Source organism: Chenopodium quinoa, unplaced genomic scaffold (assembly GCF_001683475.1).
Source record: "Chenopodium quinoa cultivar QQ74 unplaced genomic scaffold, ASM168347v1, whole genome shotgun sequence".
NCBI lineage: Eukaryota > Viridiplantae > Streptophyta > Magnoliopsida > Caryophyllales > Amaranthaceae > Chenopodium > Chenopodium quinoa.
This window is the reverse complement of record NW_018744603.1, coordinates 837,918-857,047: the sequence shown is the minus strand read 5'-3', so window position 1 is coordinate 857,047 and position 19,130 is coordinate 837,918. Positions and strand designations below refer to the sequence as shown.

Genomic DNA, 19,130 nt, shown 5'->3' with positions numbered 1-19,130 from the left:
TTATTTCACGACACGTTATCAGCACTAAAGCTCTAACTCATCGATTAAAATAACTAAACCGCCAATTGAGATTAATAAGATCTCGACTACAATTGATTGGCATCGAGAAAACAGAAATTAGCAACAAATTCATGTTAAATTTTTTATAATATTGACGAGACGACAAAACCCATGCGAATTTGGGAATTATTTGATCGAAATTCCGATTGATGATTATCTTTTTGATGATATTGATGATGAATATCTTAAAGGCATTCTTATAGTGTTTCTCACGTGTAAATGGAATTTGTATTGTAGCAATAGAAGGCATATAATTGTCATGAATATTTGAGAGAGTCAACCCAAATTGCTATTTGTGCTGTTGATATATTGATTGAAATCATACCTCAGCTCAAAGGTACGCATATTTCATCCTACTCATATTATTAATTGTTCTGTTATTGTAGGTAAATAAATTTACATATAAGAATATGTATATGTATTAGTCAAAAGAGAATTAATTTGGATGTTAATTGTATATCGCAATCATACTTGACACAAATTTTAAAATAATATACTATTATGTATTATTCGCATACATGATGATTGTTTGATATAAGGCTCCATTTATGTGGTAAGATAGATTAGAATTGTACAGAGTAGATTTAGTTCTCTCGTTCCCCCATTAATTGTGTGTGCCAGTGTAGTTTTCCTTTTCATTCGATTATATAAGATCCTTTAACAGGTTTGGTAAAATTTGTTATTTTGTGCTTTGTATAATGATTTATGAGCGCAATAAGATCTCGTCTCTAATATGTTTTTAAGTTTTAAAAATAATTTGGTATATGTTTGCAACATGATTGATATTTCTATTGGTTAAATCATTCTCTTACTATACAATTTAGGATCTGAATTGTAAAAGGTTACGAGTTTTATTAATTTTGTTTTTCATTTTACGCTTGTATGATGTGATTATTTGATACAAGTGTATCAAAGGGTAATTTCCTTTTATTTATGGTATTTTGGTGGTAGTGACATTGATACATATCTATATGCAATTCGATCAGCTAATTGGTGAGGAGTGGTTTTGTCAATTTACCCTATGTGCCATATTTTAATTTTATTTTTGCAAAGCTAGTTGGATAAATTATTTCCTTGATTTTAGTTACCTTGAAATTTATCCTAGATCTGGATAAGTTTGGTTGCTTTCTATTATATGTTCCGTAATTGATTTTATGTAAGATATAAACAAATTAGGTCATTATAATTTATCTATTTCAAGATTTTGCCTGCTGATTTTGGGTTACCAAACTTGATTAACTTATTACATGTTTGTTATCTTTACTAATACTTGTGTCCATTGATACATCATATTTGATTATGGACCTTAATTATTATTTGTCTTGATAGATTATGGATTTGTTTGTTTAGTTTGAATGATTCAAGCTGTTAAACTTCCACCCTGATCTAAAGACATAGACAATGGAATTGTTGATCATGGAGTATATGCTAAATTTATTTATTTATTTTTCGAGATGATACTAGTTATTTATATGTGCTTGTAAGAACAACCAAAAGGTGTAGTTTGGCAAAAGACTAAGTAAGGTAGTACCAAGTCTAATATCTATACACTAGTATACTACTTATCAGGGGCGGAACCAGGAATTTTATTTAACGGGGGCCAAAGTAAAGGGAACTACGATGACGATAAAAATAATGAACATTTTCACACATCAATTTATTAATCCACATATCACAACAACAAAAATATATTTTATATAAGCAATGAATATAGAGTTATAGAACATATTCCAAAAAAATTACCATAGTACTACATGAAGAAAAACATACCTTATCATTTATCTTATATCATTTTAGTTGTGCTCGTCTCTCTTTCATCATATAAAAAGCATCAATGATGGCATCTTCACTAAGTGTTTCCGCTATCTCCTTTTCTATATACACTATTAAGTAGTCCTTCAAAAAATCGTCCTCCATCTTACTTCGAAGGTTTGTTTTCACTATCTTCATGGCTGAAAAAGCTCTCTCAGTTGTTGCAGTAGATGCTGGAAGAGTTAATACGAGACGAATTAACCTTGAAACAAGAGGATAATCTTTTATTTTTTCTGTAGTCACTAATCCTTGACATAAATCACCAAGAGTAGTTAAGTTCTTCAACACTGGATGAATAGGAATATCAAGCCAATAATGTTGCAATTCATAACTCAAATGATCTTTCTCATGTTCTGTGAAATCAATAGGATAAAAATCTCGAGCTAGCTTGCAAATATGCTCTATATTGAATGACTTGTAACCATCTCTTGGATTCAAGGCCGCACTTAAAATGAGAAGTTCAGTAGCTCGCTCACTAAATCTTGCGTTTAGCTCTTGCAATTGACGATCTATAGCAGCCATAAATATATCAACTCTATAGTGATGTTCCATTGTCACATTGTCTTTTTGTCTTGATTGTTGCCTTATAGATTTAAGCACATCAACATAAGGAGAGTCCATGTCGGGAACTGTAACACCATTTTTCTCACAAAAAACTTTAACATTATGTAGCAAACTCTCCCACCCATCATTCCTTAAAGTTTGAAGTAATGTCTTTGTAGTGCAAACTAAATGCATTGCATTTACAATATCTTGGGTCTTCAATTGTAGTGCTTGACAAAGTCCATCGGTGATGGCCATAATCTCCTTCACAACATGTATGTTAAATACGAATTCAAATGACATTAACAACTTAAATCCATTAAGAGCATCTCCTCTCTGAGCATAAGTTGTTCCTTCACTAGCTATGTTAGCAAGAACTAAGCGAGTAGCACAATACATTCTTAACAAACTAGATATTGACTTGTAATGCGAGCTCCATCTAGTATCACCTGGTCGTTGTAATGTACCGATTTGATTGAGACCTTTTCCCGTCTCAAGCCCCTCAATCTCAACTAGATGTTCAATTTCAGCCAATTGAGTTGCTTGTAACTCGTCATGTCGCTTTGAAGAGCTAGTGACCACATTAACAACAAAAATCAATTGTTGAAAGAAAGTATGAATCTGTGGCACTTCCCTAGATGCAGCAACAAGAGCTAGTTGTAGTTGATGTGCCAAACAATGAATGTAATAGGCATAAGGACACTCCTTCATAATAAAGCTTGTAACCCATTCCACTCTCCACGCATATTACTTGCACCGTCATACCCTTGACCTCTAATATTTTGAAGGTTAAGGTTATGATGAGACAAGACAGCACAAATTTCCCTTTTTAATGTTTTTGATGTAGTGTCTTTGACATGGACCAAATCCAAAAATCGCTCTCTTACCAATCCACTTCTATCAACATATCTCACTACTAATGCCATTTGTTCTTTCTTAGAAATGTCCCTAGACTCATCAACAATCAAACAAAACTTTGCATCACCAATTTCCTCACGTATACTATTTTGCACTTTTCTTGCATAAACATGTAGAATCTCCTTTTGGATTAGTGGAGAAGTGTATTTGGCATTCTTTGGGGCATTATCCAAAATAACCGAATCAACATCTTTATTATATGATGCTAAAAGTTTTAGCATCTCCAAGAAGTTCCCTTGATTAATTGAACTAGAACGTTCATCATGCCCTCTAAATGCACAAGCTTGGAAAGTTAACCATTTAACAGCATCTATTGATGTCTTAAGGCGTAAACGATTCTTGACAATCTCCTCTGCAGTTACTTTCTCTACTAATTTCTCAATGTGAGCGGATTGATTTTTGAGATTAAAATAACACTTTGTTGAAAAGTTATGAGCAGAATTGGAATCTTTCCCCATGTGACACAAAAATGCACCATCCTTCCCATTATTTACTTTCTTCCAATTTTTAAAGCCCTTCACTGTGAATGTATCCGAACCACATCTTCCAAGAGGCTTTTTAGCAAAAAGAAAGCAATAGAAACAATAAGCAGCATCCATTGTGGGAGAATACTCTAACCAAGGAAACTTCACAAACCAACTTTTTTGGAACCTACGTGGGTGTTTTTCGGAACCAGAGTATGGATAATTATCAAGTTTAGGTTGATATGGCCCAAAATCAATGTAAGATCTCCTAATCAAATCTTTTTCATCTGAATCATATGTCTCAATTTGCTTACGCAACCCAGGATCACGCATTAAAAAATCAAGACCAATACCTTCTTCATTAGGCATTTGCTCATCAACATTGTCATTATTAATATTACGTTCGACTTCTTCATTATCAATGATAATTGGCTGATTTGGCTCAACAACAGGTATATCTTCATCACCCCTGCCCTTTTTTTGTGGAAGAAAATAAGAAGTGATAGTCCTCTTTGTCATTCCTAAATTACAAAAATTAACAGCAAAAAAAGCATAATAAAATCTAATGATTATTGGGCAATATATCAAGTATAATTGCAATTGTATTAATTATTCTAATTATTCACAATTTTCATATAATTGTTTGGATTTACACATTTACTGATTTACATATACAATTAGAGTATTAAACCCCAAAATTTCTAATTCAAAATCTCACTCTAACTATTTATTCAACACACTAAACCTGTAATTAATATGAAAATTGAAGTAAACAAACAAGATTAAGTAGAAATTGATAATTAAATTACATGAATTAAGGAAAATCAACAACAACAAGCAAGAAACTTCAATGGTGATATGTACTGTTTGTTTCGTCACTTTGGGGGTTTTCACTGCTTTCCTTTTGTAATTTTGTGTTGAAGTGAATTGTAATGTTTGTAAGTTGTTATTTTTTTATTAGATAATTCTTTTATCTTTTATTTTTATTTAGTTGCAATATTTATATTTTGTCTTATCTAACAATATAATATAGTAGAATCTAGAAATATCAAGTACCAAACTCATCACATGCGTTAATATTAGTACATAAAGTGTGAGTTTGGTTTTGTATTAATTTTTTTTATTTGTTTGGCGGGGGCCACATGAATTTTTTATACTTTTACTTGTACTAAAATCCAAATATTACCAATGTAAAGCAATTCACTTGAGGGGGGCCTTGGCCCCCTTTGGCCCCTACTATCTTCCGCCCCTGCTACTTATGCAGTAAGAATAAGAATTAGATTTTATGTCTCAAATGTTTATGAATGATTTGTGAATATTTGTTACATAGGATTAAAAGATTTATTTGTTCCATTTTATGAATAAGAATAAGATTTTATGTCTCAAGTATGGTTTTCCCCAAATATTCACAAAGCATTCGTAAGCATTCATAAACATCGTATGAATTATCTCAAGTCCTAATTCAATCGTATGGATTATCTCAAGTATGGTTTTTCCCGCTAATATGATATGTTAGTAATCTTATTATACACTATTATGAAACATACTAAGATGATTTAAATGTTGAAATATTGATTTATATATGTGCGGTTGAATTCAATTATATATTATAGTGTATGTCTACGAACATAATAGCACTCACACATATGAGCATGAAGTTCCTTAAGTTTATAAAGGCTAATAAACTTGCTATGAAAATAATATGAATTGGAGGAAGTATTTGCTTATAAAGCATGAAAATGAATATACAAAAGAGTTTGAATAGCATTTTGGATTCTGAACTCTGGGTGAGGATTGACACTTCATAGATTACTAAGTTTATTCAATCTCAGTAGTAAATAAAAGTTTATATGATTGAAAGAATAATAAGCATGTTTACATTATGATTTCTACCTTTTAATTCGTTGAAGAGTTCATATGTAACAACCCCAAATCTTCCTCTACATAAATACTATATTTATACGTATACAAATATCGTAGAGATAGACGTGGGTGTATTACCGCCACATGAAAACGTAAGGCTTAAATAAATACTCAAGTTGCTGCGAAATATAACTAACTTTTATTAATTAAATGAATAACCATAAAAGCTGTTTCAATTTACTTCAATAAAAACTTGTCCGGTCATAAAATAAAATTTAACTCCTAACTATGTAATCTCATCCCGACTCTAGCATGCGCACAAACAACTCCACACCTGAAATTAAGACTGCTTACCAGTAATGGCAAACAAGGCGAACTATAGACACCCATGCGTGTCTCCCCAAAACCAAACCCGGTGATGAATACCTTTCACGTCGAATCATTATCAAATGAAGTGAAAGTGTGGAAAGTCTAGTGTTGCGGTTAGTTTTTATTAAATTCTCTCCTTCTGTTTTCGAAAACCTATTTTATTTTATGAAAATAGCCAATCCAGTTTAGTTTGGTCCATGAAAAGAGTCCAATAACAGTGTAGTTGGATAGGGCTCGAAAAAAGCTTTCCAATGATATATTATAAGCCCAATTCCGATGAATAATTAGTAAGTTATAGCCAAAATACTAAACTGGACTTGATTTGGTTCTTACATACGGCCCAGTGATCTAGAGGAGGGCCTATTATTAATTATCATTCCTAAAGCTATTAGGATTGATTATAGTCTTTTAGAATACTCTAGCAGGTTCTTTTGAATCCTAATAGAGTTAGGATTGTTAATTATGTTTCAAAGAGTTTGAAATTGAATAAAACTACTCCTTTTAAGAATCCTTGTTTTGTACGAGATGGAAAATATTCAGATATTAATTTCATGCCTCATAATCTTCATCTAAATTTTATATGGTTTTATAGATCTTGAAATTATCTTTCCAATGATATATTATAATATTAATTCCGAGCTATAAAGAAAAAGATATGAATGAGATATGAAACTCTATCCAAAACTGATACCCTTCCACTATTTCGGCCATATCTTTTATCAGCAAATAATTTTAATCTGATACTAATTGGGTTAGAAGACTTCAAGAGCTTTCCAACGATATATTATATGCCTTATTTGGACTTCTGGATCAAAAGATATGATAAAAACAAACTCCGCAAAAACTGTCTTTGCAGCGCCGGACGGCAACAAACCCTGTCGCGCGGCGACAACGGCGTGTTTAATTCCTTTTCAAACTCCAATTCATTTTTATCATATCCGGACTGTTTTCATTATAAATAGCGTCCTCAAATCTCCGTTTTCAATCATCAACTTTCCATCAAGTCTCCATCTAATTCTCACCAACACTCATCAAGAAATTCTTGATAACTCTTTCTCTCTTTTTCTAAACCAACTTTTCACAAAAAAAAAATTCCGCATTCACAAGATCTAGACACACCTAGCCAAGTTCGAAGTTGCCTTCACCCTAGACGTGAAAGGTTTGATATTTTTGAGGCTTTTGTCCCAAATCTAGTCTAAATTTTCTTAATCTTTATTTCAATTATTTAATTCAATTGATTGATTTATTATTTTCGTTGAAGTTACTAACGTGTATTTTGTTATTAGGAAGAGGTACGAGGCATCCATGTAAGTACTTTAATTGTTTAATTGATATTTTGATATAAAAATCATGCTTAGATTGTTATTTTGATTCTAGTATCATGTTAAGATGCTTTTCTTAGTATGATGTTTAGGGTAAAGAATAAGTTTCTAATATCAATTATGATTTCTGTGATGCTTCATATTCTCTTTCCTAATAGCATGTTAGTATCATGTTAGGGCTAAAACTTTTATCTTTATTGTTTAGTGACATGCTAGGGTTTGTTATTAATCTTGTTAGTATCATGCTAGGATCTTGCTATTATTATGATTTAACATGATGATGATTATTTTTATGATTCATGATAATTTTTAATTATGATTATTATGAATGTTATGATTATTGTGTTGCTTGATTTTATTTATTGTTATTGCTTTATCACACTTTTTATGCATGTTTAAAGGGAATTTGTACTTGTAATCACACTTAATAAGATTATTAATAATCTTGTTTAGGGTTAATTTGATTATAATTTAAGTGATCGCCAATAATAGTTTTATTTGTGCATTAATATTCAACCAACATAGATTAAATAGGTTTAGGGTAAACCTAATGATTGTATTTTAGTCAGAAAGCGCACATGAATACGAGAAGAATAAAGTAGAGGCCTAATATTAGGGCAGGTTCTTTCTCGTTTAGATTGAATTTGTACCTTCATCCCCGAACTTCCAGTCTTTCCAGACCTATTGGAGTTGACGATCTCATGGATCGTTAAGGGGGTGTAACCTTCATCATGTGAACGGTTTACAAGTTCCTAAAACTTGTTGACGACTCTTTTGCTCTAGCTTCTTTCCCTTTGGACGCCACCATGCTTAAGTGTATGATCACAATGGGGTTCAAGTTTGGGGTAATGATTGAAATATTCCCTACAGTTTTTTGGCGACTCCACGTATAAACCCTGGTCCACATGAGTAATGATTGGCCTGAACTAAGGCTGTGAAGGCTGGGAAGATGAAGGCCGCTGCGACTAACCCTGAAAGTGTTGGAATGGCTGGGAAGGCTGAGACTGCTGCCACACTAGTAGAAAAAGGCTTATTTGCGTCGCTCATTTATAGTGTATTTGCGTCGCTTCTATGAGCGACGCAACTGCTCGCGACGCAAATGACTTTTGAGTCATTTGCGTCGCTCCTAGGCGCGACGCAAAAAAGAGTCATTTGCGTCGCTCCTTTATAAAGGAGCGACGCAAATGACTTTTTTGATAAACTTATTTTTTGTCATTTGCGTCGCTCCTTTATAAATAAGCGACGCAAATGACTTTTCTGATAAACTTATTTTTTGTCATTTGCGTCACTCTTTTATAAAGGAGCGACGCAAATGACTTTTCTGATTAACTTATTTTTTGTTAAGAGAGACACAAATGACTTTTCTGATAAACTTATTTTTAGTCATTTGCGTCGCTCCTTTATAATAAAGCGACGCAAATGACTCTTCAGATAAACGTTTTTTGTTATTTGCGTCGCTCCTTTATAAACAAGCGACGCAAATGACTCTCCCAATTAACTTATTTTTTGTTTATTTAATGAGTGACGCAAATGAGGTGAATTTTTTTTTTTAATTATAATATAATAATTTCCTTGTATATGTTTGTAGTACCTGTTTTCCTAGGTATAAAGTAATATGCTAACGCTAATATAATTGAAATTAAAATGCAATATTATTGAATAATGCAAATGTAAATTTCGGCAGAGTCTCCTTTGTAATTTGGCCTACCCATAAAATTGGGAATGACGGCATTATATTAACAACCTGTCCAATAATTTACATCTCAATATCATAGACATTATACTCATCATCCCAACACCAATTAACCAAATTACTTAATTTCAAGCCTATAATCCAAAACAAGAGTCAAACATGCGCTAAGTGGTAAATCTAAAGTTCAACATTACATATAAAATACTCTGCCCAAATATCTCGGATCTCATTTATCTCCTCCTCGGTGTACGGTGTAGTTCTTGAAAAATCCTATCAACACAACAAATATACAAGAGGAAAGTTTTAATTCAAGATTGTAGCTAATATCAAATTGTATTTATCAAACAAAAATGAAATATTTGACAACTCATACCTGAATAAGATCTTCACTGCTATGGTGATGTTCAAGTATTTCGTACATATAATGCATGACGTAGTAGCCACACTCACGTCCACCCAATTGTTGAGGACACTACATGTAATATATTTGTAAGTTGAATTAAATTGCTATACTTCAATTATTAAGAAACTAAAAGTTAGGGTAAGAAATTAAGGTAACCTGTCCCAAATGCCATGTCAATTTACTTCCCCTAGATTGTCCACTTAATGCCTTAAAACTTCGAAAAGCACTACACATTTGAAGAACAGTCCCAAATCGGGAAATAGTGAGCCATGATCTTCTTAGACCCAAAACAATTCAAGTAGTTACCACCTAAATGAGATAAAACATTCAAGAACAGTCCCAAACCGAGGACTATTCAAGACTTACTCCTAATGAGTAAGCCCTGAACGGGTATCTAAGCCAATGATGCAAGTATTATTGCAATTCCAATCAATTATATCACAATTAAAAATCTCATACAATTCACAATCATTATACCAACCAGAACAAATAAGTTAATATTGCAAAGAATGGTTCAGATATATATACCACAAGTGAAGACAATCTCGTATGTGTACTACCGGCTTAATCGTTTGTCCACAACCAGAACCTCGAGCAACTTGTGGAATTCACTTCCGCATAATTAAGAATCTGCCATAAAAAATTACATATATTACACCAACATAGTTGATTCAACTTAATCTGCCATGTGACATAAAAGTTGTTATTCAGCATTTCTTATTAGCCAATCATGGTGTAAAACTTGAAGACCTGAAACGAGTGTTAAATGCTAGGTCCAACTTAATCTGCCATGTGAAATAAATGCTAGAGCAATAAGACATACCGAATCAATGTTATACATTGCCAATGCGACTCCAGGCCCTTTAAAGTCGTGTACATCAATATCCTTTCCAGTTTCCATCCTCTGGGACTGCATGATAATAAAATCCACTTATCAAGGATTATATTATATTCTGTAGACAGTGATTTACCTGTGCTGCTTTCCTACTGAGAATTGACTATAAAATGCAGACACAATTAAAGAGACCACAGGGTCTAAATTCATACCGAATAGCAATTTAAGCTTTCCAAGACCTGGGATGAGTGTATCAGTGGCTCGATATTGATCACCAAAAGCATGTCTGCCAATACAAAAGAAGTCAAAGGACATGAGTGACAGTGTTATGATTTAAAAGAGCATGACGGTAAGAACGATTTGAAAGGCAAATAAACATACCAGAAACAATCCTAGGAATGTTCTTACACAAGATTGGCTCACGGAAAACAGTCCCTACAAAAACTAGGGTTAATAATGCCTTCTTCAAAAACCAATCATATGCCAAACAAGAGCGGTTAAATAAGGAACCACATACGGAGTAATACATAAGCTGAGTTTGCCTACTGCCTTGCCAAGCACCAACTCACTAACAAATCAGTATCAGATTTGCCAGTTTTAAGAGAGGTAGCCAAAACAGAAAACTTTGATTGGAAAAACAGTCAAGGAAACTGGAAACTAGTTTTAAGATAACTCCATTAGCATTCAATGGACTAAATCCAACCAGCTTATCTTTTGAGATTCCTAATAATTAGATGGACTAAAATGGATGATGATACTCCAATATCACGTACCCAACGCCTTTTCCTCTTTTCACTTTATAGTTCCTAGTCTTTTATAAAGTAATGGAGAAAATATAAAGCTAACCATTTGTCCACGCTTAGAGCCATTGTTTTATCAACCCAACATAGCACACTTTTCACAAGCATCAGTTCTGAAACTGAAATTTGTGGCATACTTGGTAGTATATAAAACTCTGCCCCTTCAAATACCCACCAGTTAAAATAATTAAACCCATAATTAACAACCAAGTTTTGATTAATTTTCCTACACTACTATCACATGCAACATCTACATGCATGATTATTTCTAGTTTTTTGTAAATTGAATTTTGTAACTGAAAATTATTTCACTTTTTTGGGTGTTTAACAAGCTATACGCTCAAATTGCAGTAACGGAGTTATAGTAATTAAATTATCCTACCATATGTAAAGACGGCGAAAGCGGAATTCTGGGTACACCCATCCATAATTATTCCAAGAAAGTTCTCTTGGGCAATTTATCAGTCAATTTAAGTACATACATTTCCAATTTTCAATGCAATTAGCCAAGAATTATTATGTGTATTCCATTATCAGATGACCTAGTAATTGTGTTCTTAATTATTATTATGTGTATTATAATTATTATTATGACTGAAATTATAAAAATTCAATTAAATCTTCCATATAATTTCTAATTAGTGAACTGACACTAAACTTGAAATTAAACTAAGTCATTGTTCAAGTTAAATGCTACATTCTATCTACCATCAAAAGATTGAACATAAATAGAAGCAATCTTACCATAGGTGAACTTGATTTCAAAAATTCAACAATGTCGAGCCAAAATCGATTTTTGGGGGCGAAATTAAGCAATTTTTCCACTCGAAAATTCAAAAATTCAACACTTCTGTAATTTGCTTGAACTTCCTCGGGTATTTGGGGGCGAAAATTCAGCGATTTTTCCACTCAAAAATTTCAGTTATTGCTCGAATTTTTTCAGCAGGATTTTTAATTGAATTTTTTGGGGTTTCTAGGGTTCGAATTCGTATGGAATTGAGTACATTTTTTGCTCGAAATGGGGGATTTTTGGTCGAAAATAATCAATTTTTCTGGGGTTTAAGGATTCAAAATAATTAGGGTTTTTGGTCTAAATTTTTGCTCGAAATTGCTCGGATTTGCTGCCGATTATGGGTGTTGAACTTGATTGCGATTTTGGATGTTGAATTTGCTGGGGAATTGCAGTTTTTTGAGCGAATTTGTGGGTGTTTTTTGGGCGAATTTGTTGGATTGAAGGGTCGATTTTGGATGTTGAATTTGTTGCAACTCTGTTTTTTTCTTTATGTTTAGTGAATTAGTGAAAGGTAGGCGTGAAAAGCTAAGGTCAAAAAGAATAACCTAAAGTGCATCAGAGTTATTAGCGTCACTTTATAATAAAAATGCGACGCAAATAACAAAATCTGAAATGCTGAAAATTTGTTATTTGCGTCACTCATTTATTAAAGGAGTGACGTAATTTATTCACTGCCTTATTTGCGTCGCTTGTCAGTAAATGCGTGACGCAAATAAGTTTATTATTTGCGTCGCTTCAATAAATAGGAGCGACGCAAATGATAGAAAGCTAACATACACTTGTTTTTTGCGTCGCTTCTTTAATAACAAGCGACGCAAATAACTTTAAAGGAGGGTAAAAATACGCATTTGCTTCGTTCTTTAGAATGAGTGACGCAAATATGGCGACGCAAATGAGCTTTTTTCTACTAGTGCCACTAAGTCTCCTGAAACGTCTGAGAAGACTGAGGTTGCCGCTGAGACTGAGAATGGCAACGAACCTTGGGAGATTGTCTTACGCGACTAGGCTCCCCCTCGTCCAAGCCTCTATGCCTCTAGCACGAGCGGGATTTATGTCGCTCCTGAAATACACAAAATCAAAAGATGTCAATGGTACAAGATAGAACAAATGGTAAAAATGGAAAAAAGTGAACATACCTCAAGAACATCGCTAGAACCGCCCCGATAACTCGCACCACGCCGAAGCATGATGATGCAGTACTTCAAAACGTCAACTAGCTTCATGAATCCCATCATCTCCGGGTGCATAGGTTGAGAACAAAGTAAAGAAAAATCAGTAACATGCGGTATTAAAAAGGATCAATAATGTGTCAAAAAGCTTATCAGCTCAAACACATTAGGCAAAGACTCATGTACCTGTCCGAAACCCTCTGACGCGTCAGCAATATGATCCTTAGTAATACCGATCGGCCTCGGGTAACGGACGGATTGAGGCGGGACCTCAATCTTCTCCACATAGTGAACAGTCGTCTGAAAATATGATCGAATAATCAGGTTATTCGACGGTTTAAACAGAGACTAGCGACAAAATTCTCAAAAACATCATACCCCAAGAAGACGGGGTGGAGGAGCCAAAGAGGGAAGCAAGTCCTACGAATAATCTCCTTCCATACGCACAAGCTCCTGCCAAGGAAAAGTGTAGCACTCTCTCCTTTTATCAACTCCCTAAGCAAACGTGAGTCCAGCATCGACTCCGGTGGAGGCAAGGACACCACAAAGCGATCAGCACTGTGCTGATGAACAACACGCTCCCCAAAATACCAAGCAAAGCGTCCAGTACCAAAAAAAACAGTACGGTATGCTGAAAGCCGCAAGGCCTCGGGAAGATCAGTCATCCCAGCCCAAGGCCAATACTGGATCTCAACAGCAACCTGAAAACCATATAAAGTTGCAATGAACGCCGAAAATAACGTCAAGGTAAAGAATAACATGTTGCAAAATCAATTCTTACACCAACGGAAGAGGTGCCTCAGTGCAGCAGCGCAGCGCAGGGATGGACCCCACTCGTGACTCACCTCGGTCACGCCAGCTAGCTCCGATAGGGAAGTCATGGACCGCTCCACGACGCCGTCAAGGGGCCAATCCCGGAAATTAATCATAGAATCACAGCTGAAATTAAAAGTAGTCTCTAAGCACATGAGTTAAATAGGTTAAAACAAAACAAGAAGAGGAAATATCGTCACCTCTACGACTCTCCATAAACCGTAGACAATGACAGGGGTCTGGTCATTCTGCTGCATACAACCATGACGTAGCGACGAGAGAAGATCGGCATATCCAAGGCTGGCCCAACTATAGAATCCTATCTCGCTGATCCTGACCAAAGAAGGAAGGTAGCAAACGAGCGCACGTGAACTCCTATCAGGAGAAAGAGTCACGGAAATGAGAATCAAAATGAAGATCCGCACTCGCTGCTCAGGTGATGTCTCATCCATGTCAAAGCTACATGCCAAAACAGAAGCCAACTCCGATCGCCCGCTTTTAAGACCACCTCGAGGCATCGGCTGAGTCCTGATATGCTGAAAGACCGGACCTAACAAATCTGCTACCTCACCCGCCCCCCAAGTAAGGTTAGGAATCTGCGCTACGACCCGCTCGGTGAAGCGTAAGCCGCTGATCATGCTAAAATCAAGGGGGGTCACTGTCATCTCCCCCCAAGCGAAGTGAAAAGTGTTGGTAGTATCCCAAAAATACTCCAACAACGCACGACCTACTGTCGGGCCACAACCCCGGGGGCTCCAAAACCCTACGACCGCCGAATAAAAATCTCCTAAGCCATCAGATTCCCATAAGGCATTCGTAACAGGATCCCTCGTGATAATCCTATATAGCCGGGGAACCAAATCTCCAGCTCCAGATCCATGATGGCGAAGCGTGCCATCGACTATGCCGGCAAGTGGACGGTGAGAAACGTGGTTCTCACGGCAGAAAACCTACTCGTCTGGTGTCCACGGAGGTGGAATCCACCTACCCCTACTCGAAGAAGGGCGAGGCTTGGTCTCTAGGGCATCGTCGTCCATGCCCTCAGGAACTTTGGGAGTGTCCTCCCGAAAAGCCTGACGCCGGCCACGAGTAGAAAGATTGTGAGCCCGTTGTATAGGCATGCTATTACAAAAAAAAATATATATAAATATTTAGCATCATTTCCTAAGGCATTTAGTTATTTATTCAAAAGCGACTTAACAGCTACCTCAAGTTGCATTTTCTATTATACGCGAAATTTTTACCTCAAGGCTAAAAATTAGCAAATTAATGGAATTATTTCTAGTATTTTGTTTATCCATGACGAACTAATACTATGTTCTCCTAATTGCATGATACTATATTCTCCATGACAATATAGTACATACACAAAACAGAGCATGTTTCAAATATTGCACAAGAACGATAAATCGGCACATCATGGCATATTTTACAAGATCTACAACTAATATATCACCATTTCAAGTGCAAAAGTATAAACATGAACAACAAGAACACCATTTCACACAAGTAGTACCAAAAATGGTGATTTGCTGAATTTCTCACCAAAACACACAAACTTGGTGTCAAATTGCTCACAAACACACATACATTCATATACAAGTCAATTCATAGCAAGAATTTTGACATGGAAGCTCAAAATTAAAAACAACCCAATTTGATTTTTTTAGGGTTTCAAGCAAGTATGGAATTTACAACAAATTTTGAGACAAAAGCAAAGGAAACTTACATAGATCCTTGTGAGAAATAGAAAATGAGGAAATTAGCAAAAAAATTGGAGCGAATTTGGTGGAGATTTGAGCTACAAAAGCTCGAAAAACCCGCTGAAATGGTGCAACAACCACCACGACACAGTGGTCCAACGCCGTGGCACGGTAAAGCTTCTCCGTGTCACAGTGAATCCTGGAAAGAGGCGGAGCTTAGGCAACAGTTGCGGGAAGCAGCGGAGCTCAGGTAGTAGCAGCAACGGCGAGAAAACGGCAAAACAAGTTCTCACGCACCAAGAACAGACACCGTGTCATGGTGACTAGAGCCACGTCACTGTGGAACCTGACGAGTGACAGTTCTGGGCTTCGTGGCACGGTGGCCGGAGACGTCAAAATAGAAAAAATAAAAAAAAAATTGAGAAATTGAGAATGAAAATGGCGACAAATGGGAAGCAGCAGCTGATACTTAAAGGAAAAAAAAAATAACCGTTACACTCTTTCGTTCCCATGCCACGAATATCGTTACCACGTAACGGCATTCGTGCTTGTGGCACAGTGTTGTAATCGTGGCGCCTTGACAATTTCAATAAAAAAAAGGGATCCCGCATCACAGGGATTTCCACCGTCTGACGGAACTGGAGCACCGTGTCGCGGGATTTGTCTACATGGCGCGGTGCCTTTTTATTTGTCCTGCACGCTCCTTTCAAGCTTCTGGCAGATATTTTAGCATCTTTGACCAAGTTGGAACGATTTTCCGCGACTTTTGGTCAGTTATTTTCTCACCAGAATTGCGCGGAACATTTTAATTGGTATTTAAATGGTACCAAAATTACCAATTTGCCTCTAACAAGCATTAGGGTTGCATTTTCGACGCTTTAAGTACCTAATATAGTCAGATAGTGAACTTGAAGGTAAATCATCTGCGGCCCACGTTCGGGGATAATTGAACCATCATACACTTGCAAATTTCAGCGATTATATCAGTTGTCCGTTTTCCTCAAGCATGGAAAACATTATCGGTGAATTTTTCTTCAAGTATAGAAAACCGCCAAGTCGGCTTTCCTCAAGCATGGAAAGCGTTACGGTGGATTTTTCTTCAAGTATAGAATGCCGCCAAGTTGTCTTTCCTCAAGCATGGAAAGTATTATCGGTGTATTTCTTCAAGCATAGAAAAGCACCAAAACGATATGTTGACTATCCTCAGGCATGGAAAGTATTATCCGGTAGGTTACTTCAGGCTTAGAAAGCTACCAAATTCATCATTCGGCTTTCCTCAGACATGGAAAGCATTTAACAAACGTCATCCGGTGGATTCCTTCAAGCATAGGAAGCTGCCACACTCCTTTGTCAACGATACACTAGTGTCAGATACATATTCTATCCCTTTACTCTTTTATCTGTAGAACTAAAAATTTTCTGCAGGTATCGACGTATAAAGAGTGATTTAAGATCGCAAAACGTCTTAAATCATTCTCCGTCCCTATCGACTACTTTGACTATCGTTTTCGAAACTGACATTTCTACAAACTCAGTCAAAGTAGGGGCTTCTGTAGACACCTAAAAATGTCTCCCCAAAACCAAACCTGATGATGAACAATATTTTACCGCCATTATTAGTCGGGTTTAGTATTTAATCCCGAGAGAGCTTTAAAAATCGTGTTTAATTAAATTCAGTGTTTGAATAGTCCATGGATCAGTCTTGATGTTTAGTCAAAGCATAATTTATGTTTAATTTTAGCCCAAACCTTTTTTATTTTATTTTGGCCCAAGGTTTTTTTATTATATTTATTTAATTATTTTGGCCCAATTAATAATAATAAATCAGAAATGGCCCGAAGTTATCAATCGACACTTAAAAATGCTGAACGAAATTAGGGTAAAAATGAATTTGGACAGAAAAACGAACTACAGGTTCTCGCGTCATGGCAGTAAGCACCATGTAACGGGATCCAATATCGCGTACGGTGGGATGCCTGTGACACGGTGCATGTGATGTGACACGAGGCAATTCCGTGTCCTTTTCGCGTAAACCCTTCACGTGTTTTATTCCCCGTACCCTAAATATTTCCCGCGTCACACTGTTGTCCACCGTGTCACGGAAACTTCCCCCGTCTGACGGTGCCTGGCACCGTGTCACGGTGCTCTCTACCGTGTTGCCGTGATATTTGTAGGGTTTTTATCTTTTTAGGGTTCCGTGTGTTCCCTCTACACATTTTTTTTATAAATACCCCCTCATTTCTGATGTACGAGGCATCAATTAATCCTCTCTTTTTCTCCCTTCTATGCTCTAGCCTAAACACTAGCCTACGTTTTCTCTTTCAAAATTCCCTTTTCAAGCACTCCAAGGAGTCCATACCTTTTCTCTTTCATTATTTTTCCTTGAAGTTATTAACTCGTTTATTATTTTATAGTTGCAAGAAAACAGAATCAGAGTAAGAATTATGTTCCTTTTATTTCTATTATTTTTCTAACGATTTTATATTGTTGGATTTATTGTTAAATTGCTTCCGATATTAATGTTTATTCTATTATTTTTTTATGATCACCATATTGCATGTTTAAAGGGGAATATGTAATTGAAAATCACGTCTAATAAGATAATTTGGATAACCGGTTTAGGTTCCTTTTTAATCTTGTTATTAATTCAAGTGATCACTAATATTTTAGAATAATGTGTTGCATTAATATTAAACCAATTTAGCATAATAATAGTTTAGAGAAAATTGAATCTCTGTTTGTATGCTTTTAAGATCGCAGGAATGCTTTTCACTATAAGAATCGAGTAGAGGCCAATACGAGCGAATGTGACTCCATGACTCACTTTGTACCATCATCCCCGATCCTCCTTTTGTGGTTCCAAAACATATGGATTTATTAATCTCATGGATTATGAATGGGGTGTAACCTTCACAGGTCAATTGTTGTTGCCTTTGTTGTCCCTTTATCTTAGTTTCCTTTTTATGATCCGTGAACGGTTTACAAGTTCCTTAAAAACTTGTTGGCGGCTCCCTACTTTCCTTGTCCCTAATCGTATATGTCAATTCCCACTTTCTATGAGTGCCAAGCATATTCACAACATGCTTTTACGTAGGCGCACTTCGAATGACGCCTACAGGGACCATAAGGATCCCATCCCCCAGTATAATCAGGTGACCAACCATAATGACCTCGAAAGTTATCTTGTTGCTAAGAGGTCAAGGGAGTGAATTGCGGGGGCAACTCAAGGGGAGTAGGATGAGTTGGATCGACATAGGGGTAATTAGGATCAACCCTATAGTCGCTCCTACCGAGAACATGGTAATCATAATTACTGTGTTAATCCGAAAAATTGCAAAACTCGGTGCTAGGTCTTTGAGGACCTTGCCAAAAGGATATGTAGGCCTACCATCACCCCCTACGACCGTAGTGGACCGTGCTGCAGCGAAAAATATAATTGATTAACTGTAGGGGTGACCTCGCCACGGTTAACGCTCACATCTTACAATTGTTGTTGTTGTAGAAACATACCTTTTGAATCTCCATGTGGCCTCTCATTTTATGGTAAATAGCCTCAAAATCTTGGTCATA

The 19,130-nt window shown here is 35.9% G+C and overlaps 2 protein-coding genes and 2 long non-coding RNA genes across 6 annotated transcripts; all 4 read right to left on the bottom strand.

Annotated features, from left to right (window-relative positions):
* Positions 1 to 1,848: 1,848 nt before the first annotated feature.
* Positions 1,849 to 3,126, bottom strand: LOC110699976. Its single transcript, XM_021877463.1, has one exon. The coding sequence runs from the start codon at positions 3,124 to 3,126 to the stop codon at positions 1,849 to 1,851; it is 1,278 nt and encodes a 425-aa protein (XP_021733155.1).
* LOC110699975 (zinc finger MYM-type protein 1-like) lies at positions 3,123 to 4,316 on the bottom strand. Its single transcript, XM_021877462.1, has one exon. The coding sequence runs from the start codon at positions 4,314 to 4,316 to the stop codon at positions 3,123 to 3,125; it is 1,194 nt and encodes a 397-aa protein (XP_021733154.1).
* A 4,668-nt stretch (positions 4,317 to 8,984) lies between these two features.
* On the bottom strand, positions 8,985 to 10,319 carry LOC110699929. The gene is made up of 5 exons (XR_002507028.1): positions 10,271 to 10,319; positions 9,976 to 10,077; positions 9,604 to 9,673; positions 9,418 to 9,516; positions 8,985 to 9,314 (listed from the first exon to the last, which is right to left on the bottom strand). It is a non-coding gene; the product is annotated as an uncharacterized LOC110699929 (long non-coding RNA).
* Positions 10,320 to 10,330: 11 nt separating this feature from the next.
* On the bottom strand, positions 10,331 to 12,355 carry LOC110699928. Of its 3 annotated transcripts, none has more exons than XR_002507025.1 (4): positions 11,827 to 12,355; positions 10,664 to 10,717; positions 10,495 to 10,568; positions 10,331 to 10,357 (listed from the first exon to the last, which is right to left on the bottom strand). It is a non-coding gene; the product is annotated as an uncharacterized LOC110699928 (long non-coding RNA). The 3 variants fall into 3 exon arrangements; XR_002507026.1 differs by lacking the exon at positions 11,827 to 12,355 and adding an exon at positions 10,800 to 11,144; XR_002507027.1 differs by having other exon boundaries at positions 10,332 to 10,351.
* Between the last annotated feature and the right edge of the window lie 6,775 nt (positions 12,356 to 19,130).